Source organism: Miniopterus natalensis, chromosome 8 (assembly GCF_054644295.1).
Source record: "Miniopterus natalensis isolate mMinNat1 chromosome 8, mMinNat1.hap1, whole genome shotgun sequence".
NCBI lineage: Eukaryota > Metazoa > Chordata > Mammalia > Chiroptera > Miniopteridae > Miniopterus > Miniopterus natalensis.
Window position 1 is genome coordinate 23,341,621 of NC_142088.1, and position 26,022 is coordinate 23,367,642.

A 26,022-nucleotide genomic window follows, 5' to 3' on the forward strand; every position below is an offset into this window, starting at 1 on the left:
TCAGCCTTTACTCCCAACCCGGGCCCTTCAAACACATTTCCTGAGGATGTGGTTGGATAATATTTTTATTCTCTAGCTAACTCCATTCTCCACCACACCCATCTATATTTTCTCCAGCTCTTAACTTATTCCCTGTTCTAGTTGCAGTCACTTCATTTTGGGCTCATGACTCAGAGGGCATGTGGAACAGAAAATAGAGGAAGGAGCCTCTGAAGTCTAGGGCAGTGGAACAAGGGAGTAAGGACTCAGCTCATAAGTGATAGTTTTGGAAGAATGTCTGGTGGTTGCTGGCTGTGGAGACTGGATACAGGATAGAGAGTTAGAAGGGAAATAATCAGAACTTAGAGGTTCTTTGTTCTATCTCTTTTCTTGAGCCAAGCCCTGGGGTGGGCAGCAGGCGGATGACCAAATCCCAATTAGGCTTGTGGGATTGGAGGGCTGAGGGGCCCTGGAGGAAAGGTAGTGAGACCCCAGAGAAGCCACATGCCTTGGGATCTACAGAATGGTTCCATTAAGAGACTGATAGGGACTCAGGAGAGGAGGGTCCTGGCAGAGGGCACTGAGAGTTGACTAGTGGCCTGTGTGGACTGATGGTAAGGACTGGAGGGGAGATGCCAGGGAGACTGACAAAGGGAGAGCCCCCTCTCCTTGTCATATAAGTTCTTCCTGGAACTTACCCACAACCCGAGGAAAGAGTGGGCTCAAAACTGACTGCAATTACATTTCAACCAATTCTGTATAATGGAACCTCAGGAGAAAAATTAAGTTGATAAAGAGAAAAACAAAGAAAGCTCTGTTTCTTCTCCTGAGTTTGAAGATCGAGATATGCTACTAGAGAAGTGCTTCTGGTATATCAGGTCCAGTGCTAAATGATTTACAAGCATTGAGAGGATTCCTAACCAGTGAAAGAAGCCTTTCTCTTTTAATCTGGACAATCGCAGTAGGAGGTGGATTCTGAGGCTGGGCACTCTGAGGCTCAGAGAAGAGAAATAACTCTCATAAGTTTATACAGTAAATGACAAAGCTGGAATGGAACCAAGGCTGTCTCACACTGGATCGACCCCAGTGCTTTACTGTCACCCCACATCCCAGAGGCTGAGCTGTGGCTGAGTGGGGAACAGGCCAAATTAATATGGGCTCCAGTCCCTGGCTTCTTGTCCTTGACTGGAGGGGTTTCAACCCAAATGGGCCACAAAGGCTCCCCTCAAGCTAGTAGCTTCCTGCTGTCTTGAGCCATGGTGGTAACACCCAACACTTACCTTCTTCCCGTTTACAAAGAAAACCAACTCATCCGACCTCAGCAGGCAAAGCATTGCACCTGTAAATAGATTTTGCCTTACAGCTCTAGGTGGGAATGCTCTTTGGCGTGAGCCTCGGAGAACTGAGCACAAAGGATTTAGGCCCAAGCACTGAAATCCTTCCTTGTGTGGAAGCTGGCAGTTGGAGTCCCAGAGAGTAGGGCAAGAGGTGGAGACTCCTTGGCTTCGCTGCCTTTTAAGTTTAGGGCACCTGTGTGGTCCCGCCTCTTACCTCATGCCTCACTCTGCCTCCCACCAATCCTGGCTTCAAAACCTCTTCTTGCTTTCTCTGAAGGTGGAGGGCCTCAGTGTGAAAACCGTAAACAACCATTTAAGCTTAAACCCACTTTGTACAGTGCCTCAGCCCCAGGAATACATCCTGGATTTTCTTCTTCTCAAAGAGAGATAGAAGTGGATCTCCCACTTTCTGCAACTCTTACCTTATTCTAGTTGCAGAAAAGTCTCCTTATGGGAAATCATGTGGCCAATTCCAATCTGTGCCCTAAAGCGGAGGTGCGGTGTGTTGCACCCACCCTGCCCCTCTATACCCTCCTGCCTCTTCCCCACCCCAGGATTGGTCCATTGGAAATAGTGATCTAGTCAAGGCAACAACTTGACAGGTAAATGTGCACATGTTTGAGTGTGTGTGTGGGTGTTTCATATGTGTTATAAATTTGCTGGATAAATAAATCCACAACAGGGTTATGAGAGGGGAAGTGAATAAGGCAGGACCTCAGGTCAGATTTTTTGATCATGCTACTTCTGCTAAAAGCAGCCCCGGTAGCTCTCTGAGGCCTAGAACATGACAACTAAACTCCTTGGCCCAGTGTGCAAAGCCCTCCAAAACCTGCCCGTTTCTGGCCTCAGACTCTTTGGCTCTTCAGGAAGAATCCTCTGCTCCAGCCAAACTACTCTTGTCATCATTCTTCTGCCTAAACCATTCTCCTACTTGAAACCTTCTCCTGTCCTCCCATCACACTTAACAAAACTCCAAAAGCTTTCCATGGAGGCCCCTGGGGATTGGCCCCACCCCCTCCTCTGAGCACATTTTCAACCACTTTCTGCCACATTGTTCATTATCTGCCACATTGGCCCTTTCCCTGCTTCTTGAATGTGCTAAATTCTTTCACTCCCTAGGTCTTGGTGCATGTTATGTATTCTGCCTTGCCTTCCCTTTTCTCAGACTCTGGCATGGCTGGTGCCTTCTTATTTGGGTGTGAGCTCTTCTTTGGTTACCCACCTTCGTCGCGCTCTCTTCTACCACCCCATTTCATTTCCTCCACAGTTCTCATTACTCCCTGATGCGGGTTCTTGTTCACCTTATTTGCCTTCTCCACTAGAACATAAGCTCCATGAAGGCAGGGGCATGACTGCATCCCTGGGCTTAGAATGGAGCCTGCCACAGAGTGAATGCCAAATAAGCATTTGTCGAGTGACTGAAGAGGCTCTTCCATGTCTGCAGATAACAACCCTGTTCCTGTCCCGCTGTGATTGCCCTCCCTCCCTCTTTACCATCAAAAAGCAGCATCAAACCTACCTTCCGTCCTTTGAAAAACAACTGCAGATCCAAACAATCACTTCTTTACTTTTCATTTAATAAAGCAGGAGCCTGGAAAACTAATCTCTTATTTGCCACTAGTAGTTGGTTATCTTTTCAATGTTTGTGTCTTATTTTCCCAATTAGGTAATATGCTCCTGAAGGTTAGAATAGCTAGTTGTATCCCCCACAATGGTCAGCAAGAATGACAGCTTGTTCTTTGCAGGGGTTAGTAAATGCTTGACTATCTAAAATACTTTAAATGAAGAAGGCCTCATCCATCCATCCATTCATTCACTCACTCACGCGGTAGATATTGAGCATCCACCTTGCACCAGGCAGTATGCTAAGTGGTAGAGGCACAGTGAAAAACAAGATCTACAAGTTTCTTTCCTCCAAGGAGTTAATGGTTAATAAAAGGGAAAACTAACATGATATTCAATATTTACCATTGTGGGAAACATAGAACAGGGAGATGAGCTTTATTTTGGCAAAAGGGATCAGGGGAGGCCTGAGGAAGGGACAGTTGGTCCTAAAGGATGAGTAGGAGTTGATTCTGGGAGAATTGGGAATGGAGGCAGGGCAGGCTGGGGAATAAGAGAATGGAGACCACGGCCTTTCTTATGGCTGCTTGCATTTAGGGAAGAAATGATATAGGGGTTGTTTTTAAGGGTCCACAATCTCTTTACCATTTCACTTTGCCCCTTAATAGAGGGAAACCAGTGAACACAAAGAGCACATGCTTCCCATTTACAGGAGTAGAAATGAGAAACACAGATCATGGTGTTTCACAATATTTATAGGAAGAAATCCTCCAGTGTCAACATGAAATGCAACCGTGTAATGTAGAAGAACAGTCTTAGAGTTCTAAAATCAGATTATGGTATTAGAGTTATAAGATACAAAAGTGCTTTGGATTAAGGGAACCAAATATGTTAATTTCTGGGACACTGATCTTGAATGACTATCAAGAGTGTTTTCAAACTTGTTCCAACCAGGAAAACTTTTGTTTGAATGAAATCTTATGAAGTGTGAACAAGTTAAACAGAAAGGTTACTACTTAGTTGAGTGGGCTGGGGCTGAGGCCTGAAGTCCTGGGGTTTTCTCTCCTTCAGAAACTCCAGGACTCTGGGAACTAGGTCTAAAAATCACTCAGAGCAGATTGAGTAAAGGGCTGACCACAGTATGAAGGTAGGATGCTGTCTCCGCCAAGTGTTTCTCTTAGATCTTATCCCAGAAAATGGAAAAAAACCACCACTGGTTTTTTTTTCTTTAATGAAAAGGGAAGACTGAATTTCTTTACTTTTAAATGGATTGTTCTGGTGGATGAGAGACACTCCCATCTACTGACTCAGGGGTTTGTGTATTTGTTATAAGAAAGGTCTTATGAGTTAGTTACATCAAAGAGCCCTTTTATCCAATGTCAGAATATTGGAAATGACACTGCCCTCTCCCACAACCCAAACAAACCTATTTCTGGAAGAAATTGTAACAAATCCTGTTTGCTGATGTAAATGGAAAAGTACTGGCTACACTTCCATGTCCCTGGTGTGCTACTGTCTCTTGTGAGCTCTTCAAAAGCCAAAAATGGAGCACAGGTGAGCAGACCAAGAGTGGGGCACTTTTTAAGAACCTTGAATTGGTCATTCAATGCCCATGTTCTAGACCCTCTATTCTCAACCATATTGACAAGAGGTCTCTTCTCTCCAAACTCCAATCATTCAGCCTCTGTGGAGCCAGAGGTTGGGATTATGGGAATCTGAGCACCAGTGAGGCCTTGGGCTGTGTGAGAGAGGCATCCTCTCCAGTGCCTGAGAACTGTGAATCTGGAGGAGAGCTTGGTTGCCTGGGGTGTGAATGGGGCATGGAGAAAGTTTGACATTGGTGTGACTAGGTCAGAAGTGCCCAATCATCTGCCTAAACCCTTCCTGCCCTGGTCTGAGTGAGTATGAGGCACAAGCCTGGAGGGTAGAACATCTGGCCAAAGGGGAGTATTATCAAGAGTCAAGAATTTGAACTTGCTTGGGACCTGCCATTCCTTTCTTCTTCCTATGTCTCCTTTTGGAATGGGAATGCATATCTCATGCCTGTCCCACCATGTACTTTGGAAGCACATAACACGTTTGATTTAACAAGTTCACAGTTGGAGAGCAATTTGCCTACATATGAGGACATGAATTTTGGGGAGCTAGGTGTAGAATGCTATAGTCTGAATGTTTGTGTCCTCTCCAAATTCATATGTTAACTCCCAACCTACATGATATCATGTGGTGGGCCTTTGGGAGGTGACCAGATAATGAAATGAGGACAAAGCTCTCATATATGGGATTAGCGCCCTTATAAGAGAGACTCCAGAGAGCTCCCTAGCCCCTTTCTCCAAATCAGGACTCAGTGAGAAGATAGCAGTCTGTGAACCAGGAAGCAGGTGCTCACCAGACACCAGATCTGCTGGCACCTTGATCTTGGACTTACTGGTCTTTGGAACTGTGAGAAATAAATATTTGTTTTTTTAATAAATCACCTAGTCTGTGGTATTTTGTTATAGTCCCAAATGGACTAAGACAAGACACCCATGATGCTGTAGATCTTCAGGATAATGCAAACAAAAAGAATCTTGATTCTTTATTTTATATTTTGGTGAAAATTTGCATCCTAAAACATGACCATACAGTGGCCAAAACTACAGATAGTAATTTAAAAATGTTAAAATTGCCCTAGCCAGTTGCTTGGAGAGTCATCCAGTACACCAAAGGTCCCAGGTTCGATTCCCAGTCAGGGCCCATACATAGGTTGGGGGTTTCATTCCTGGTCGGTGTGTACAGGAGAGAACCGATAGAATTTTATTCTCACATCAATGTTTCTCTCTCTCTCTCAAAATCAATAAAAGCATACCCTTAGGTAAGGATTAAAGAAAAAAAAAAAAAGCTCAAATTATCCTTGATGTTTGGGAGACACCTTATATATTGCTCTGATTTGAAAATTTTAAGGTCAATCATAAACTCTTTCATTTTCTTAGGAAAAGATAAGATTAAGACACATGGATGGACCAAGGTGTAAATGTGGAAGGATCATCTCTGGGAATCTGAAAAAGATCAAAAGAATGAAGATAGTTATTAATACAATGCTGCTATATTGAACAAACAAAACAGAAACAGACTCATAGATACAGAGAACAAACTGATGACTGTCAGATGGGAGGAGGCTTGGTGGGCTGGGTGAAAAAGGTAAAGGGATTAAGAAGTCCAAATTAGTAGTTACAAAATAGTCACGGGAATGTATAAAGTACAGCATGGGGAATATAGTCAATAATATCATAATAACTATGTATGGTGTCAGTTGGGTACTACACTTATGGGGGTTTACTTCATAAGATATATAAATGCCTAACCACTGTACTGTGCACCTGAAACTAATATAATATTGAATACCAACTGTAACTGAAAAACAAAAAACAAAAAAGAACACGTATGAAATAGGTCAAAGAAGAAAATCTGTTTAATCATTGCAGCAAAATAAAAGCTGAAATTCAGAGCCACTGAAAATAAAAAAGAGGTCTTAATTCTGCTGGTGTGTCCATCTAGGCTTTTGTCTCTGTCTCTTTATCCTGCCTGGAGCTCAGTCATGACACTTGAGTGCAGCCAAGGTCCTGTAACCATGACATTAAAGCCACGCTCTCAGGAGAGTGCAGCAGGAACATGGGGCAGCCTGGGGCCTGACGGCATTGTTAGACTGCCCTGGGCTCCAGAGCTTCTGTTTGTTTCAGAATAATAAGTGTCTTTTTTGTTTTAAAAAATGTTGTTATATAAAAAAAGTTGTAATTCAAAAGAAAAATTGATTTTTTGAAAAAGAACAAGTCAATGTCCATTTTATTCTCACCAAAATCTTATAATTTTCATATTTCTTTCTAACCTTGAGTCATAAATCTCCTCATTCTCATAAACTTATGTTTGGGATAAAATGCATCTTATTCGGAAGCTCTGTAATTTTAAAGGCATAAAGTGCAATCTAATTTTATACCAGACTCAGTCAGGTCTGCCATGAGCAGGTGAATATAGGAATAGTCTCTGTTGAAAGTTCTAGATATATTTTTAGCAGCTGAAAATTAAAACTATGTTTTTTTAATGTGTGCCTAGTGACTTGATATTTTCATTTAAATTATTTATATTAGTTGGTTTAACAGGTACTTTCCGAATAATTGACCAGATCAGATATCTATTTAATCTAATTTGTTTATTGAGGTAATTAAAACACCACATGAAGTGCATTTTGATCAAATGTTTAAAGAAATACCTACCACGTCCATTTGCTATTAGAACTCACTCAATTGAGTGTGCTTTTCTTTGGGGCTGGAAACAATTAAAACATCATTCAAAGAGGTTTGCCCACTTTGCAGTTGCTTTGGGAGCATATAGGAAGTAGCAAGTGGAGGAAAAAAGGGAATTTCCTTTGGAAAAGATGAACTTACTTTATAATTCTGTCACAGTTATCAAATTCCTACCAAGAACCTGAAACTCCTCGCCACCCTTACCATGTCAGTAAACTGATCCGTACAAGCCATTCTAATCACTTCTGGAGTTGCTGGGCTGTTTAGGATGAGCCTCTTGGTCAACCCCCTCTGTCTTCGGGCAGCAGCCACTGCATCAGAGATGGCGAAAAACACGGAGCATCCCAAGAACATTCCAGCCTCACCCAATCCCTGAGAAGGAGGGCAGAAGGCCGTCAGAAATGCATAGTTCATCTAGAACTACTAACTACATACACATGTGCACTCTCATGCACACACTCACCTCTTCTGGCCTTATAACCCTCAGAGTGGATATATCTGAATTGCCAGAACCCATTCCCCCCACGCCGATTTGAGTGTGGGTCATCCTTAGAGTGGTTAATGAAAATGCCCCAGGACATCAGGATAGCAGGGCAGCTAAAAACTCCTGTTCCCTCGCCCAGATCAAGAAGACCAAAGCCCTTGGTGCCTCTAGGGTACTCCAACTTGGCCTCTAGACCAGCAATTTTTATCCCAGGTACCATGGTGTTTAACTCAAATCCACAACAAAAGAACCACAATCTTTGTAGCTGAACTTGAAAGACAGTGAGGTGATTCTTTCTGGAGAGTGGACTGTTGAAGTTTCCATATATGTTAACTTCCCTGGCATGTGATGGATGCTTTTGAATTAACAGTGTGAGGACATTATATTTTGAATAATTCACCAGTGCTTCTTCTTTTTTCTTCTTTTTTGTTTTTGTTTTTTATTGTTCAAAATGTCCCCTTTTTTCCCCATGACCCCTTTCACCCCACCCCTCCCCCTCCCCAGGCCTTCACCACACTATTGTCCATGTCCTTGGGTTGTGCATATATGCATAAAGATTCTTTGGTTAATCTCTCCCCACCCACACACACCCCTCCTTCCCTCTGAGATTCATAGGTCTGATCCATGCTTCCATGTCACTGAATCTATTTTGTTCATCAGTTTATTATGTTCTTTAGATTCCACATATAAGTGAGATCATGTGATGTTTGTCTTTCTCTGCCTGGCTTAGTTTGCTTAGCATAATTTTCTCCAGATCTATCCATACCGTCCCAAAGTGTACAAGATCCTTCTTCTTCACAGCTGCGTAGTATTCCATGGTGTAAATGTCCCACAGCTTTTTATCCACTCATCTACTGATGGGCACTTGGGCTGTTTCCAGACCTTAGCTATTGTAAATTGTGCTGCTCTCACCAATGCTTCTTATACTCATTTTCCTTCTTTCTGCCTTCAGAGTAGTCTGGTCCTTGGACTGTGTCCAGGGCCTTAGGAGAGAGATGGGACAAAGGGCCCAAAGCAGATAAAGACTGTCCCAGGCTGTGGTTTTTACTCTGAAGCAAATGTGGAGGAAAAGGTGGAGCTGGTGAAAGAAAGGGTTTCCTCTGAGGTGAGGAGGAGGGGGTGAGAACAGAAAGGTCTTGTGCCCTGTTTGGAGCAGAACCGGCAGGGAGGGGGCTAGCCCCAAAGAGGCAGAGTTGTGTCAGGACAGTCTTTAGAGATATCCCTAGCCAAAGTCTGGTGCAGAAGTGGAGATAGGGGCTATTCATATAGAAAGTCTCGCCTTCCTCCTGACTTTGATCTAATCCTAAGAAACAGAGGTAATTTCCTGAAAATCTGAGGTCAAAGTTGCCATGTGTCTGGTCAGATGTGGGCTCAGATTAGCACTTAAGTTGGAGAAGTTGTGTTTTTTGTGCACATGTTTGAGAATCTTTGCTCTAAGTCTATATGGGCCAGTTAGACCTCATGGCCAGGGAGTGTGGGGTCAACACCTCTTACATCGGTGGCTATTAACACCTCAGAGCAAATTGTCCTCAATGAGAAACTTGTTTGAAAGCTCATTCTGACTTGGGGAGGATGTGGGCAGAGGCAGTGGAAGCAAGAAAGAATTGAGTCTGGAGGACATCTGGGAAGGGTGCAGAGAAGAAGGCTCTGGGCTGGTGAAATTTGCCTACAACTTCAGTTTTATCTCATGGTGGCACTTAGCCTCATGAACCAAGATATTTGACTTGATTAATTTAAATATGTTTCATGATCTCTCTCAAGACTGAAGACTCTACTTGGGTTTCTGAAGGCAGTGAGTGTCACTCTGCCATGAGTTTGCTTTTTCCCCCATCTCCCTTTTGGATCTGCAATTCCAAGGAGTAAGCAAAATTCAGGGGTCTGTTTCATTATTTCATGAAGGAGTAGGGTGTTATGGGCTGAACTGTGCTCCCCTCCAATTCATATGTCGAAGTCTTAACCCTTAGTACCTCAGTATGTGGCTATATTTGGAGATAAGGTCTTTGGAGAGGTAATTTAGTTAAAATAAGGTCTTTAGGGTGTGCTTATAAGAAAAGGAAATTAGGACACACACACACACACACACACACACAGGCATCTACATGTGCACACACAGAAGGATGATCATGTGAAGACACAGTGAGAATGGCCATCTGCAAGTCAAAGAGAAACCTCCAAAGAAATCAAACCTTGATCGCACACTTCTAGCCTCCAGAACTGTGAGCAAATATATCTTTGTTGCTTAAGCCACCCCATCTGGTATTTTGTTATGGCAGCCCTAGCAAACTAATAGAGAAGTGTTGCGTTCTTACCTTGGATGAGTAGATGGCTATGGGATTTCGGGAACGCACCAAAGTGACATAGAACTCTTCTGGTATTTCAGTGACAGTGGGGATTATGTAGTCATCTGGACCCCGAGAATAAAGCACACCTTCTGGAGAGTATTTCAGTTCTTCTATGGTATACAATCCCATGCCTTGGATAAATGCTCCTTCAATCTAGAGGCAAAATTCTCACAGTTTATAAACATATGATGTTGGTTGAAAATATTCCCAATGTGATTGAAAAGGGAGCTCTGAACCATAGTAAGCCATTCTTGAAAGCACTGTGGTGAACTTTACAAAGGGTGTTTCAGGATCTTGTGCCTGCCCTCCTGCCTGGCCCCATCCTTAGACCTTCTTGCCAAGGTACCCCACATTTCAGGGATTCAACCCTTGTCAAGTTCTGGGTGATTCTCCAAGCCCATGAGATTTGTTCAGACCTCCAATTCCTTGTAAAGGTGGTTTCTCTTGACTCTCTTGACTGCTCCCCACCTCAGCTTGTCTACTTGGCAAACACCTGTTCATTCTCCAAGTTTGAGCTGAAGAATAGTTGACACTTTGGAGCCTTTTGAATCCTCCCACTGACCCCCTGGGTGGGTTTAGGGACTGCTTCCTCCAGACTCACTGCATTTGAACCCCCATCAGGGTAGCATTCAGGGGGCATTTTCTTTGCTCCCCTCTCTCTCTCTCCCTCTCTCCATTCCATCTCTCACTGGTTTACAAGCTTTCTGAAGTCTGGTCTGTTGGCCCTACTTTGAGTAATAAGGCGAGGGGAAAAGAAGCACAGCTATACCAACAGCTGGAAAAGTTTTAACTTAAAGTTTAAAAAGATTTTGGGTGCATTAATTTATCTGCTTGTGAGATAAAAGAAATTCAGCAAGAGGAGAAATAGTGTTTTTAAACATTTCTTTTTTCCTTATATTTCTCTAAATTGTTCAGTCTATTAAAATTCAATAGTAATATGAATATTAATAGAGCTTTATTATTATGTATTTTTATATAATATTCCTTAATTATAAACATTAATTAATGTTCATTGAAGAAAAATTATAAGGCATGGAGAATCATAAAGCAGGATAAATCACATATATTTCTGCCACATGAAGACAACCGTTGCTAACATTTTCTTGAATTTTCTTTCAATTTTTTACCTATTTTTATGTGTGTAATATCTGATACATATTGCATAGTACTTGCACAAGGTATAAACATTTGGAGAACCCTGCGAAATAATATTCTGAATGGAACTGACCAAAAGTCCCTGTGGGGTGGTCTGGTACCACATACCTGCCCAATGTCCAGGGCTGGGTTTATGCTGAAAGCGGCATCCATGAAGATGTCAGTCCTAAGGAGCTGTGCCAAGAGAAAATATATAATGGAAAATGTTATTTTAAAAAGAAGTCTTTACTACAATTATATACCTGTCCCTGGTTCCTCCACTGGCAGGATCATGTTAATTGACAACATAGAAAATACATCCACGTTCATGCTCACTCTTGAAGATGGTGAACACCAATGTCCCTCCTTACCTTGTGAGCCCCAGTCAGACAGTCGACTTCAACCTCAGAACACGATGCGCCGTAAACATAATATGCAAAAGGCTCACCTTCCTCTGCCTTCCAGTCCATATATGTCTGGTAGCCTCTGAGAAGAGAAATCGGGAGTGAAAGACAAGGCACTTCCCCCTAGTGGTCTGATCACCCGTGGCGCTCTGGGTCCTGGAAATGAGCAGAGCTCTCACCCGGCGGCTGAAGGCCTCTCTCACCTTCTCCTACAAGGGGGGCCGCGGTGATCAGAGTTGCAGACACAGGGAGAAGGTCCACTGGTGCCTGGGCCCTACCCTTCAGCATGCAGTTACTGGGATGGGTAAGAGTATCTGTCCCTCCTGGTTGGTAACACTGTGGCCCCAAGGGGTCCCTGGTCCTCCCCTAGCTCTCCTTCCGCTCTCCTAGGTCCATGACTGAAGGGTTAACTCGGACCCTGCCCGGCAGAGCCCCTGTGCTCTGCAGGTGTCTGATTGATGAGTGCCCGCCATCCCTGCCTAAGTGTAATCTAAACCAAAGTAAAAACATCCTTTACTTGAAATATCCCGTGGCTGACAGGTTGATGCATTCTTCATAGGCTTTTGCAATCTGAAAGAGATTAAGAAGTGTAAGTTTAGGGAAAGTAGTGAAAAATTCTACCCTGGGCTTGCCTCCTCTTGTCTGCACCGACCTCTGCACATTTTCCTCGAGCGAGATTTTGCTCTGAACAAGCTGCAGGTCATGCTCCTCAAGGGGGTGCTTAAGGGCAGCAGCTAGCTGTGCTCTGGGACCCTCTCTTCCTGGAGTTGCACAGTGTAAAGTTTATTATTTTTTTTAACCCTTTTTGGCTTTTTAAATTAGGGAGGGGCTAGGCCATATTCATGTACTTATGTACATAGGTATGTACACAAGTAGGTGAATATGTACATACAAAACGCACACATATATGTACATATGTATATGCACGCACATGTATGTTATGTATGTATGTATGCATGTATGCATGTATTTTTACCCTGCTTTTTTCCAAATTATTTGATTGACTGTCTCAGTATATTATGTCACCTTCCCTGCTGGAGTAAACTGGGTAGAGCTGGAAATAATAATACTAATGATAATTGCAATAATTATTATTAAAAATAGACTAATCTTTTGCTATTAGGACTGCTATCATCTCCATTGCTCTGGTGAGAAAACCAAGGCCCTGATGCAGGGGGGAGGAACATGTCCCCCTGAGCTGGTAGTGACAGGCAGGGACAGCATTGCCAGGTGTGTTTACTTTAGAGCCTGTGCTGTTATCCTGCTGTGGGAAACCAGGCTCTTCAGTAACACTAAGTAATGAACCCAGGCCTCTCTTTCACTCTTTTGGGAAAGCAGAAGGAAATGACAACCTTTGTTTCTTGAATGGGCACCACCAACCAGCCCACGCACTTAGGACTTGTGCCTACCTGTCTGGATGCATTTGCCTTTTCCTGGCAGGGGTAACGAGGAGAACACTCACCCAGTCCTCCCATCTTCCCTTTGGGTTTTTCCTGATGACTGGCTGAAGACGGGCCATAAGAATTTGGCAAGCATTCTAAAAAGAAATATTTGAAATGATATCGGGGATAAAAGGCTCAGGGAATAGCAGAATGTTTAATATTTAAATCAATTCAAATGTAGACTGTCAGTTTGTGAACTTGCTTCCAAGTCCCCTAGGCAGAGTTTCTTAAACTTGAGCAATGTATGAAACCCCTTTGAAAGAAACAAATATTCTTGTGGATCCTGCAGTGTTAAATTTATTTTGACTATAATCTTGTTTAAATACATGCTAACATAAAGCTAGGTAGAGCCTCCTTAGAATTGTAGCTCTTTCACAACTATAAAGTAAAAAACAAAATGACAAAGTGTGCAGACAAATCTATATACCAATACAATTTGAAATAACAACACTAATTTAGTTGATTGATAATGATGTTTTCCTGAAGCTAAATTGCTGCTTGGAATGTGGAAAAAATCTCGACTTCTATGGCACACATACTTTGTTCGGAGTTCAGAGTGCCTATTGTGTGCCAGTTAAAGGATCAATTTTCTCTCCACTCTCGTTGCCATTTAAGTTGCTCTTAGATTTTCATTCACACTTTATACCTAGTCATCAACTGCTCTTCAGAAAAACATTATTTACATACGAAGTTCTGCTCTTATTTCCTTGACACAAAGTATACTTCTTGCAGGCAAAGAGATCTCATGGCAATACTTCACTTACAAAGTTATCATTTTGATGATGCAAATGTGCTCCTTTTAATCAAAATGAAAATAAAAATTAGGTAAAATCCCTATTCCCTGAGATGAGGTCTACAGACCCCTAAGTGTTAGTGGGCCCCAGCCTGGCTTCCTCTCTTAATTCAAACACAAATCTGTTTACATGTGTGCCTTTAACTTACTCATATCAGCCTCAGAATACACCTCAAGCCCTTTCTTGGTTTCTGTTCCTTCTGTTCTATCATCCCCTCTTTGGGAAATGGTCTCTGGCTTCTCATGCATTAGGGAGATCCCTGCATTCATAAATCTACCTTTGCTGGTTATTGAGTTTTCAATCACTGACCTCATTACAAATGGATGCCTTCCAAAAGAGTAATACATCCAAGGCAAACCCAAGTTGCACAGTTCCTGCCTGTCCACATACCAGATGTTCTTCCTCTTATCATGAAATCTGAACTCCTTTTTCTGTGTGGAGAATTTTTTCACTTATATTTCTTAGTAGAGTTGCCTCGCCCTATTGGAGCTCCAAGTGCCAGATGCTAATTTTTCTGGCATCCTTTGCATTAGAGAAAATTTCAAAATACACAAGAGTAGGGAAAATAGTACAATATTCCCCCTCATATCCTTTACCCAGCTTCAACAATGAGCATTTATAACCCAATTTCACCCCCAGCTACCTGTCTAACCTCTTCTCCCACCTCACTCCCTTTTGCTTTATCTGCTCCAGCCACCCTGACCCCAGGCAGCACCTCAAGCACAGTAAGCGAGCCCCCTCTGCTCCCAAGTACCTAGGTGGATGGCCTTTTTCCTTGCTGCATTCAGGCCAGGCTCAAGGATCACCAATCAGTGCCTACCCTGGCTTCCCTGCTGCCCACAATAGCCCTAACACTTGCACTTTCTCTTTCCATAAATTCCTTTATTTTGATTCATGACACTTGCCATGATGTTTCTTTTTTCTTCTTCTTTCTTTCTTTATTATTATTTAATAATTTGTTATTTATTAACAGGACTTTTTCTGACTCATTTTAGGCTAAAGGCTCAAAAGGATGAGACTGGCACAATAGGTGACAAATAGCCCCTTATTCCAAATGGAGGTACTCTACCTCTTAACCAGTTTTTCAGAGAAAGTGGCCACGAGCTGTTCCTCACCCACCTCAGTGGTATCAAAGGGTTGAAGCTGAAGAGGCTGAAAGGTTGGAATTAGGGAGAGAATTGCACTGGAGACCATTGTTGTGTTGCTGGGATCTCTGTCTTCTCAGGAAGGAGTGGCAGGAAGGGCTCTCTCCATCTCAAGCCTAGCGAGGGACACTTCAAAGCCACTCAGAGAGCTTGACGTGTACCCTCTGGAGTTGGGGGCCCTACAGACCTGAGTCTACTTCTGAACACAAGACTGTAGCTGAAAAGCAACAGCCCTGGGCAGTTGAGGGCCATCTCTGGAGGAGGTGCTGTGCTCCCACTGACCGGCCAGCCTTCAAAGGCGCATGTGTCCAGGTAGAACCTGTGATATGTGAGTGCTGCCTGGGGTAAGTTTGTTTCATTTTATTGAATTCTCTATATTTAACCATTCCAGTTTAAGAAAAAATTATGAAGACAAAACCAAATGGAATCAATTTTCCCTCCTTGCTGCATTCTTGGCTTTGTGGTATTTAATACTTAATTCATCTCTATTTCTGTAGATGTAAAAGTACTAATGCTTATTGACTTACCTAATCTATTTAATGATACATTTAACTTGGAATCATTAAAGATTTTTTTTACAAGCCATTTTTCTTTTATAGACATTTCCCACATTTTACTCCCATATAAATGTCTTGGGATTTAAAAAAAATCCTGCAAGTCCCAAATGAACAACTTCTCTTCTTCAGCCAAGGGACAGTCTATCCCGTCGAGTCTGGAGCCACTGTTGTCTTTGCAGCCAACGAGGCCTCAGCTTTTGCCATCTCCTTTGAAAATCTGAAGGGATAGCTGACTGACAGCGAATATAGAGCCTTGGGAAGCCTTAGGGGGCTTCCAAAGCTCTTCATAATCAGCCCACCATGGGAGCCCATTGAAAGAGCTGCAGAAAGTCTGAAGGGCAATCAGGTGACAAGTTGTCACTCTTTTCCTTCCAAGGAGCGCTTTCTGAATTTGCTGGACACAGCTCTGCCCAAACCAGACGACGAAGCCAGTGTGTGGAAAGGCTCCATTCTGAGATTTCCTACATTTTAGGCTTCAGATAAAGAATTCTATTTTGTCTCAAAGGTGGCCTCACAATATTTACATAGTCCTAAAAGAAGTTTTTGCTTTGTAAGTTGAACTTTACCCATTGACTTTAAGACAATCTTATATGTATTTTTTTGGTGTGTGCAACTATCACTACTATTTCTAATACTTTTTCATCACTCCAAACAGAAACTCTATAACCATTACGTAACAACACCCTTTTTCCCCCTCTTCCTGACTCCAGGCACCCTCTAATCTCCAGTTTTTAAAAGGAGCCCATCTATAAGGGCTTCCTACAAGGGATGAAGTATCTCAGCAGAAAGAGGCTGGAGATGGCCTGGGGCTTGGGCAGGACAAGTGGTTAAAGCCATAGGAGAGGCAACGCCCGTGGTAAAGTCATTCAGAAGGGATTCTCTAAGGAGCTCACAATGGCATCCACAAGGGAAGGAGTCAGATATAACAAGGCCAAGTCACACCAGTGCCAGCCAAGAACGGTCTGCCTCTTTCTCCTGTACTCTCTCTTTCTTGGACTTTATAAGGGTCTGAAATGTAGGCTCGGAAGCTTATGGAATGAGAGCAGGAGGGAAATGGAGAGAAGCCACCCCCACCCCCTTTCTACCTGCAGGCTCAAGCTGTTAAGTAGTAGAGACACTGTAATTTGAAGTACATTTTGGACTGGACATTTTAATTATTGAATGAGATGGTTTATGCAAATAAAAGTGATCAATAGGTTTTTAATTACCTTAGGGTAATTAGAAAGATTATAGGTAGATTTTTCTCAAGGGGAGAGGAGAAGTGCATAGAGGAAGCTTCAACCACTTGAGGTCTCTCAACCACTTAGCAGAGCGACCTAAAACCAGCCACTTGACCTTTCTTGGCCTCAGTTTCAGTTCCCATAAAAGAAGGGGTGGGACAAGGTTATTTCCAGCACTGTCATTGGGTGACTGAGAAACGAAAGAAAGTTACCTGTACTGCTTTCCCGTTGACGTCTGCTCCTATGGACGTTGCTGTGAAAAATGTATTGGGCACTGTGACTGTGCTTGTTTCAAGCAGGTGTATATATGAGATGGGGATGTTCAGTTCTCGACTAGCCACCTGCCAGAAGTAGAAGAAAAACACTATTGATTTCATTGACCCTAAGCCTCCCTCCCCCAAATTAAAAACTTTTGAATTCTTTTTTGAACTGAGTATAAAACCTAGCTACCCTTTAGGGACAAACTTCACAATAGCATCTTGGACCTTACATGTAGATTATGAGTTTGAAGATTTTAAATGGCACTGTAAATGATACGTTGCTTTTCAGAGACATGTGGCCAACTGTCTGCTTTCTTTTATAACAGTTTCATAGAAGCCACGTGGCAGTATGGTCCCTCTGGGGCATTAGCTTAGTAGGACTCATGCAGTCTTATGGTTTTACTTTCATCCTCTCCTTGTGGCTTATAGACATTTAGCAGATTGTTTTTGCCCCCATGGGACATTTTGCAGACATAAGGGTTTTGTTTTAAAAAAGCAAGATCTGTTCAAAGAAGGCTCTGTGGACTTTTGTGACTTTCTAATTCCAAACACACTATTGAGTAATATTATTTCCTTAAAGAAAATATCTTCTATTTCTCATTGAGAGAAAAGCTTTGCCCCCATCTACTCACATTGCCTATTCAAATTTCATATTCAACAAATTCTTATTTAATATTAAAAAAGGGACAATTCCTGTTGCAAATAATCTCTTGCTCTTTCAACAACAGTATTAGAAAGACATCTTTGACTTAGCACACATAATGGCCTGTCATGTGGTGTTCCTAAATAGATTGTGAATTCTAAGAACATAATATCTCATCCTATTAAACACATTCATTTCTAATAAATATTTGCATTAACACAGTATAGCTTTGAGCAGTTGCCATAAAGCTGAAAAATACTTTCTCTTTGAAAACTTTTGCAGACATAGGGTTTTGTTTTAAAAAAGCAAGATCCGTTCAAAGAAGGCTCTGTGGACTTGGTTCTTTAGTATGCAGGAAGAGTAACATAACATGCTTTCTCAATTCCAACACCCACTTTCATCAGCCCTCTGCATGTTTGTTTCTGATATCAAAATGAGTCTTATAATGGGCTTGTACACTTAGTGTGATTTCTCTTGCTCAACAAGAAAGAAGTTGTTAAAATGACTATACAGTGTTACAGTCTTACAGTAAGATAAGATACTTATCTTACCTGGGCCATTTTGGTGTAGATGCCTTGTCCAAGTTCACAGCCACCATGCAGCACCAACACAGAGCCATCGGTATAGATGTGGACTAGAGCGCCAGCCTGTCGGGGAATAATTATAATACCAGTTTGGAAAACCATGTGGCCAAATGTTGCCGTGAGTTTAGGTGAGGTTGCCAGGTGAATGGTTTGCTTCATTGAGTCAAACTCTCATTGTTTATACTGGAGAAGAAAGCTATTATTGGTGGTTACAGACAACCCCTTTCAACAAACCCCAGGCTTGAAAGCTACCAATGTAGATCAATGAATGACGCTCATCTCCACTCCCACCATCTGCTGCCTCCTGGAGGCCTTGTGTGGTTGCCTTGGAAGCTACCTCTCCAAAGCACCACCTGTACAATATTTTATTATTCTTTCCCCTTGAACATAAAAATTAAATTTTAAAGCAAATGGAAATTGTATAAGTAAATGTCCAGGCAAAGCTTCCACTGGATACTAGGGGAACTGGAAGAACCTTGAGATGTTTTAATAGTTTCCAAATGCTGCCAACCTTGGGAATCAATGGGTATGGTCCCATTCTGGAAATTTCAACTGAGTTGAAGGTTGGAGGTGGAACCCAAATATGCCTCCCTCTCCCTTTTTTTAAAGCTCCCACATGATTTTGATGATTGGACAGGTTTGGGATCTATAAGTTTAGTCCAGATTTTTCACTTTGCATGTGGGGGAATAGGTCTGAAGAAGAAGAGGCTTGGCCAAACCCTGTGTCTAGTTTGAGGTAAAGTCAGGAATGGAACCCACAACTCCTAACTTGAGCCCAGTGTCCTCCACACCCATGCTGTGCTGCCTCCTTCAAACTAAATGCTATTGTCAGTCTCTGGGGCTGGGCAGTGGCTCCAGGAACCAGGCTGAGAAGTCAAGGAAGGAGGAGGCTGGGCTATGTTGGAAGTTCTGCAAGTCGTTGGAATTTTTCTTAAGCAATCTGCATCATATGCTCATGGACATGGCCCAGAACCCTGCATCTTCCCCTTTAGGACCTCTATCCCCATGTTGATGCCTGTGCCCCTACCATTACGAATTCAAAATATCAACTAATTTAGCCCTGGCCAGGTGGCTCAGTTGGTTGGAGCATGGTCCCGTTCACCAAAAAAGGTTGAGGATTTGATTCCCGGCTAGGGCACATACCTAAGCTTTGGGTTTGATCCCGGTTGGGGGCGGGGGGGGGGGCGTACAGGAGGCAATTGATCGATGTTTCTCTCTCACATCAGTATTTCTCTCTCTCTCTCTCTCAAATCAATTAAAAAATATATATCCTCAGGTGAGGATAATATATATCTCTCAACTAATTTAGCTACGCCAGTCTCAGGACCATCAAGGTCTCCATAGGAACTTCTAAACTTTGTATTTTCACCTCATGACCCTCTAACGAGTAATGATGACCATGTTCAAAGGGTATTGCCATGTGCTTTCAGAGCCTGTGTTAGATTTCATGTTGATTATTGTATAAACACCAAGTAGGCCTACTTTAATTGAGGGGCATATTAGAGACAAGAGGTGAGACAGTGAGTCATCACACCCTACACAGACATTTAGGATTAAGACTTCAAAATGACTTGAAATGTGGCAGCAGCCAGAACCACTATCCTTTTGTGAGTGAGGATTCAGTTTTGGAAAAGCAACATCATCCACCATATTAAGTTAATGCTACTATTTTGAATATTACTGGCATTTATAATACTACTTTTATTTAATTTCCAAATTCATTTGTGTTTTATAAAGGCATAAGAGCTATAAGAAACTTGTTCTTTGTTTGTGGTCATACACAGTTAAATGACATTAAAATAAATAATTTAAATGACTGTTGAGAGTCCCCCCAATTTTTTCCCTTCAAAGGGGGTCTGTATGTTATTATGGCTTCAGAAACATTCCCTGGGGGGAAAGACTGGTCATCTGCTCCAAGAGTGCAGTGCTGCTGACCTTCCCCTCCCTTCTTCTCATTTTGCTTTCTACCTTGTTAGTGGACTCTGAGGAAGGGAGTGAACAGAGAGAAACTTTCATAAGAGATAGCTCAGTCATTCTTCATTCACACCATGTAGGGACCTGTACTCTGTTCTTTCTGTGGGTTTGGTTAGGAGGATATTTCAGAAACTGGTGGGGATAGAAGCAAATAGAAAAGTAAATAAGTACGTAAATAAATGACAGAATCAGAAACAGAACTTCACAAAAAACTGTTTAAGGTGAAAGTGAAAAGAAGGCACAGTAGTCATGGAGCCTCGGTATGATGCCCTTGGGTTTCTGTGTGAATGGAGACGCTCTGTCTGTTCTCATGTGTTTTTTGAAAGCTCTGTCTTCAAATGACTGCTGTCACTAAGAAATTAGGAAAGAGAGAAAGGGGTCCTTTGCTCCCTCCAGTTCTTTCATGGATTTGAAATTTGACCCCATCCTTCAATACTCGTCTTTGGGGCCCTGCCCAAGGCCAGACCCTCGTGAGCTGGACTTTATCAGTTGATTGCTTTCTGAAGTCCCTGGTACCGTGTCACACCAGGTCTTCCCTAATACCGATGGTCTCCAATGCTTGCCTAAGCCCATTTTGTTTCCTGTTATAGGAAACTGTCTCAGTTTCTTCTTTCTCCCTAGAGAAAGATAGCTGCACTTCCATGTCCAGTAGTGGCTCAAAATAGCCTTTTTCATACAGCTAGTCATATGGAAAAGGGCTTTTGTTGGGAAGACATCTCTCCCAAACTCACATGATTTTGGTAGGCCTCAGTGTTCCCAACGGTAAATTTCATGGGGACCACAGCAAGCCCCTTCTTCTTCCAGTAATTATTTTTGTTAAATTCCTCAGCATCCCTTTTCCTAGCATAGAATGAAGATTTTTCCAGACACTCTTTCCAACATCTTCGCAAAGGCTCTGGATTAAATATCTGGTTAAAGGCTGTTTTGCTGATTCTCTTATACATGTTTATTTCTTTAACCTGAAAGACAAGAAAAAAACATTTCAAGGATACATGCTATTCCATATGTGAAGCATGTGTTTTTGTTATTTATCTAACATGAAGAAAGTCTTTCTAAAAAAAGAAACAACTATTTAAATGGCTATAAATATGTAAGTGCAAATGTAAACATATAAACATAATGATAATAACAATAATGATAACAACAATAGAAACTACTATTGAACACTTCATATGTTCCAGGCTGCAGGCTAAGTGTATGATCTCAATCAACTTTACAATAATCTTGAGAGATAGTAGGTATGATTCCTGTGACAAGCTTTGTTAGTGGTGAGACAAATTTCTCCTGACTCAAAATTCTTACTTCTACACAATATTTCTTTATTATTAACTGTTCTCAAATTAGCTCTTCAAAATCTGAACTATGGTACAATGTTTGCACAAATGGCTATAATAATGCCAGTCTCCTTATTCATGCCTTTGGGTGGTTTCACACTGACTCTGGGGCTGGCCATGTGACTAGCTTTGGACAACAAGACAACACATATGTAATACAGGCAGAGATTTGAAAAGTGCTTGTGCATTGTGGCTTGCCATGTTCTTACTACTCCTGGAAAATCTATGAACCACCATGAGAACTAATCTGGGCTAGCCTACTAGAGGATGAGAGATCCTGTGGAGCAGAGATGAGCCTTCCTAACTGAGATATTGGTTAGACTAGTCAGTCAATGACTACCAGATATGGAAGTAAATCTGTCTTAGACCATAACACTCCAGTTAAGCTGACCCAGACCATAAGTGCTACCCAGAAGTTGACCCACAGAATCAGAAGAAATACTATTTGCTATTTTAATCCACTATGTCTTGGTTGACTTGTTATACAGTAAAAGTTTACTGATTCATAAACAATATACTTTCACTGAATCTTAGAAGCTAACATAAGGCTATATTTAGGTGCTCAAGATATATTTGAACTAATGGTGTCAGAGTTTTGTTAGGGGATTCTGACTGATTACCTACCTCTTCAGGGAGTAAGTCACATTGAGATGCCACAGCAGTTATGTAAGATTCAGCGACCAGTGTACCCTGGGGAAAGCCAAATCCTCGAAAAGCAGTGTTGGATGGTAGATTTGTTTTGCAAGCCCTACCGCGGCACCGGAAGTTAGGAATGAAATATGCATTTTCAGATTTCAGCACAATGAACTCTATCACCTGAATTAAAACAAAACAAAACTTCACATCTAGCAAATATTCAAAACCACTTATCCAAATTTTATCTCTAACACAAACTCTTCACAGAATTTGTCTAATTTGCAAGACAAATATCTATGCAAATAAAGTATGACACATGTATGAGCCATTCTCAACTGGTAACCTACGGGAATGGCACATTTCTTATTTACCATTTCAGACTCATCAAGAGTGCATCCGCCATTGACATAATATTCAACATCAGCAGCTTTGATCACACCATTGTTCATGAATCCAATCTGCAAAGTGATATAACAAAACCATTTTCTCAGTAGTTCTTTACAACCAGGCCATGCTGCACACAAACACATCTGATCACAATTGGCAATCTCTACCCAGCTTATGAACAAGATTCGATATGACAGTCATCAGAAGATTACTGATGATGGTGCCCAAGTTGACCATACGATCCCAACAGAAAGTTCTGATTGGTTTGGATAGTACCCAAATACCCCTTTCAATTGGTATGGAATTTAGTAATTGTCTTTACTATTGATTGGTTGTCACTGGACAATGTTTTAGGCAGTTTCCTAAAATTTTTGCTCTCACTCACTTTGTATTTTCCCAGGAGTGGGTGGCGGCCAGCAGTTATCAGCATGTCATCACCACGTTCTAGAATAAACCGGATTGGGCGACCAGTCCTATAGGAAGTGACTCTGTTAATATGCTAGATGCTTCATAAAGTTGTAGAAACATGGAGATGGTGAAAGGGGACTGGAAATAATCTAACTTAGCGGCTTTTAATGTGGGTAGTAACATATCTTAAACAACATTTTGGAAGTTTGAGGGGACATTAAAATGTAAAAAAACCCCCAAAACAAAAAAATCCCTATTACTGCTATCATTCTGATTTAGTTATGTCTGAGAATTTTGATGTTGAAATGATACATTATTTAGTTATAAGTTACTTTCCTTTTATTTCTTTTTTATATTACATGAAGGCATTGTATGAGTATTTTGTGATTATATGTATTAGCAGGTTACAGTATTATGATGTTTACTTTGGACAGTCTTTGCTATTGTTGGAAAGTGCCAATGAACTAAAATGTTACAGGTTTTCTTTTCGCAGCTATAGTCTGATAAGTTCAGTTTGTCCTGAACATACTTAATGAACTTCGGTATGTAAAAGGTTCACAAAAGTCATGGCTATTCCTGTGTCTGGCTAAGTGAACATTCCCAGGCAGCAGCAGGCCCTGCTGTATTTCATGCAAAAATGTATCCCTTGTAAAGTTGGGCCTTTAACCTTCCTTCCAGTCAGCCATCTCAGCTTGATTTATTTTAACAATTTAAAATAAACATTTTAAAGAGTGAAAGTCAATGCAGTTCATCAAGAAGTAAAACATAGTTATGTCTGTGCAATCAGTCAAAATTTATAGTGATTACATTTATTCCACACAACCACTGTGAAACAGGTAGACCTTGTTCTCTCCACTTTACCGGTGAGGACCCTGAGGCAACTTGTCTAAGGTGACATTGTCGGTGAGCTGGCAGAGCAGGGCTTGAACACAGGTTCTCTGGCTCCAGGTCCAGTGTTCCTTCACCCACATGTTAACCACACCCTTTGGAAATAAAATTCTGTGACCAATGGAATGAACACTGGGTTGCAGGGTTGGAAGGACATGGGTGGCATCTGTCCTGCTAGGACTTCTGACATTAATAGCTGTCACTGTGACTCTTACTTGTTGGCAGCCACAGCACTGACAGCTCCTAGCACAGCGGACTTGGTCGTTTTCCCCCCAAATGCTCCTCCAGCTCTTTTCATATGGCAGGTGATTCTATTCCTTGGGACGTTTAATGCTGCAGCCACAAATTCCTACAAGAGATATGTCCCCGAAGCCACATTAAGTGAAATTTAATAGTTTATTACCTCATCCATGTACTTCCCCTCTGCCTAGTAAAAGAAATTCAGTAATTCAACAAATACAGCACTTACAGAAGTGTGCAACCATCATCACAATTGAATTCAGAATATTTTAATATCCCAAAAAAACCTTGTATCTATTAAGCAGTCACTTCTAAACTCCCCTAATCTCAACTTCCCCTAACACCCCAACACTAGGAAACTGCTAATCTGCTTTCTGTCTCTATAGATTTGCCTATTCTGAATATTTCATATATGTGCAATAATACAATATGCAGTCTTTTGTGACCGGCTTCTTTTACTTAGCATTACGTTTTCAAGGTTCATCCATGTTGTAGTATGTAGCAGTACTCCATTCTTTCCTTTTTTAAAAAATCCTCACTAGAGTATATGTTTTTACTGATTTTAGAGAAAGAGGAAGGGGGAGGGAGAGAGAGAGAAACATCGATCAATTGCCTCTCATACATACCCCAGCTGGGGATTGAACCCCTAACCTAGGTATGTTTCCTGACTGGGAATGGAATCCCCAACATTTTTGGTGTATGGGACAATGCTCCAACCAACTGAGTCACTCAGTCAGGGCTACTCCATTCTTTTTTATGTTTGAATAATATTCCATTTTATAGAGATACCATCACATTTTTTATCTACTTATTAGTTGATGAGCATTTGCATTGTTTCCACTTTTGGCTACTGTGAACAATGCTGCTATGAATATTCATGTATAAGTTTTTGTGTGGACATATGTTTTCATTTCTCTTGAGTAGATATGTAGTCACGAAACTGCTGGGTTATATGGCCACTCTATTTTTAACATCCTGAGAAACTGCCAAGCTATTTCCCAAAGTGCCACTTTTCATGGGCATGTATGAAGGTTCAATTTCCAACATCTTTGTCAGCACTTATTATTATCTGTCTTTTTGATTATAGCTGTCCTGGGGGGTGTGAAGTGGTATTGCTGTGGTTTTGATTTGAATTTCCTACTAATGATGCTGAACATATTTTCATGTGCTTTTTAGTCATTCATAGACATTCTTTGGAGAAATGTCTATTCAAATCCTTTGTTGAGCCTGCTTTTGATACCGCCCCAGGTTCTTGGCTGTGAGCTGTATGTACCAGTGCCCTAGTTGCCCCGGGGAAATGCCTACTGTTATGGAGATGACTGACTGTACCCTAAGAGCTGCTGATGGTAGACATTAATGGTGACCTTAGGACATACATGTTATCCATTCAGAGCCCAGAGACACATACTGTCTATGAAAAGAGACCTCAGAGGTGATCTTTGTCACCTTCCTCAATTTACAGAAAAAAATATTGATGCCCAATGACTTGTAGGAGGTCACGTAGCTGCTTAGGGGAAAGCACATGTTTACACAGTCCTCTGCCAAGTTCAAAACTTGCAACTATGGAAGCTGCAGCACATCCCAGCTCAGCATCACTCCCCTGCCCTTTCATTTTGCCTTGAATGCAGTTGGTAGCTTCTTCTTCCCATTGGGCCTACCCACCCCTTTAAGACCTCAAGGTACCAGCTCACTGTGCTCTCCCAGGAAGCCCCCAGCTTTTCCATTCAGTGATGCTTGTAACTCCTCCTCCTCCTAGTATCATTATTTAAGTATTTCCCAGTGCCTGGAACTGTTCTGGTACCTACCCGTCCACATTTCAGGAAAAGGGAATGTCAGAGGTTTTCTTTACTTGCCTGGGGGTGGAAATAATTTCTATATTTCAACCACTAGAATAGGAGTGGAATTCACACTCTAAGGTATGGGCTGAAATATCTTGGAGATGCAATCAATTTACATGTGCACCACAAATACACAAAAACATTCATAT

The 26,022-nt window shown here is 41.8% G+C and overlaps 2 protein-coding genes across 5 annotated transcripts in view; both read right to left on the bottom strand.

Moving 5' to 3' along the window:
- Nucleotides 1-1,313, bottom strand: part of LOC107524106 (aldehyde oxidase 2) — a 57,897-nt gene extending 56,584 nt beyond the window's left edge. For all 4 annotated transcript variants that reach the window (XM_016195891.2, XM_087819390.1, XM_016195877.2 and 1 more), the window contains exon 1: nucleotides 1,260-1,313. In XM_016195891.2, the coding sequence (XP_016051377.2) occupies nucleotides 1,260-1,313 (54 nt within the window). The remainder of the gene's footprint in view (nucleotides 1-1,259) is intronic.
- Nucleotides 1,314-5,863: 4,550 nt separating this feature from the next.
- LOC107524097 (aldehyde oxidase 4-like) overlaps nucleotides 5,864-26,022 on the bottom strand; it is a 58,598-nt gene continuing 38,439 nt past the window's right edge. The window contains exons 22-35 of the mRNA XM_016195866.2: nucleotides 24,011-24,144; nucleotides 22,885-22,972; nucleotides 22,484-22,570; nucleotides 22,101-22,292; nucleotides 20,874-21,101; nucleotides 18,136-18,231; nucleotides 16,894-17,022; nucleotides 12,986-13,060; nucleotides 12,041-12,093; nucleotides 11,491-11,605; nucleotides 11,249-11,314; nucleotides 9,953-10,138; nucleotides 7,364-7,531; nucleotides 5,864-5,917 (exon numbers count right to left, since the gene is read on the bottom strand). Of these exons, the coding sequence (XP_016051352.2) occupies nucleotides 5,864-5,917; nucleotides 7,364-7,531; nucleotides 9,953-10,138; nucleotides 11,249-11,314; nucleotides 11,491-11,605; nucleotides 12,041-12,093; nucleotides 12,986-13,060; nucleotides 16,894-17,022; nucleotides 18,136-18,231; nucleotides 20,874-21,101; nucleotides 22,101-22,292; nucleotides 22,484-22,570; nucleotides 22,885-22,972; nucleotides 24,011-24,144 (1,671 nt within the window). The remainder of the gene's footprint in view (nucleotides 5,918-7,363; nucleotides 7,532-9,952; nucleotides 10,139-11,248; nucleotides 11,315-11,490; nucleotides 11,606-12,040; nucleotides 12,094-12,985; nucleotides 13,061-16,893; nucleotides 17,023-18,135; nucleotides 18,232-20,873; nucleotides 21,102-22,100; nucleotides 22,293-22,483; nucleotides 22,571-22,884; nucleotides 22,973-24,010; nucleotides 24,145-26,022) is intronic.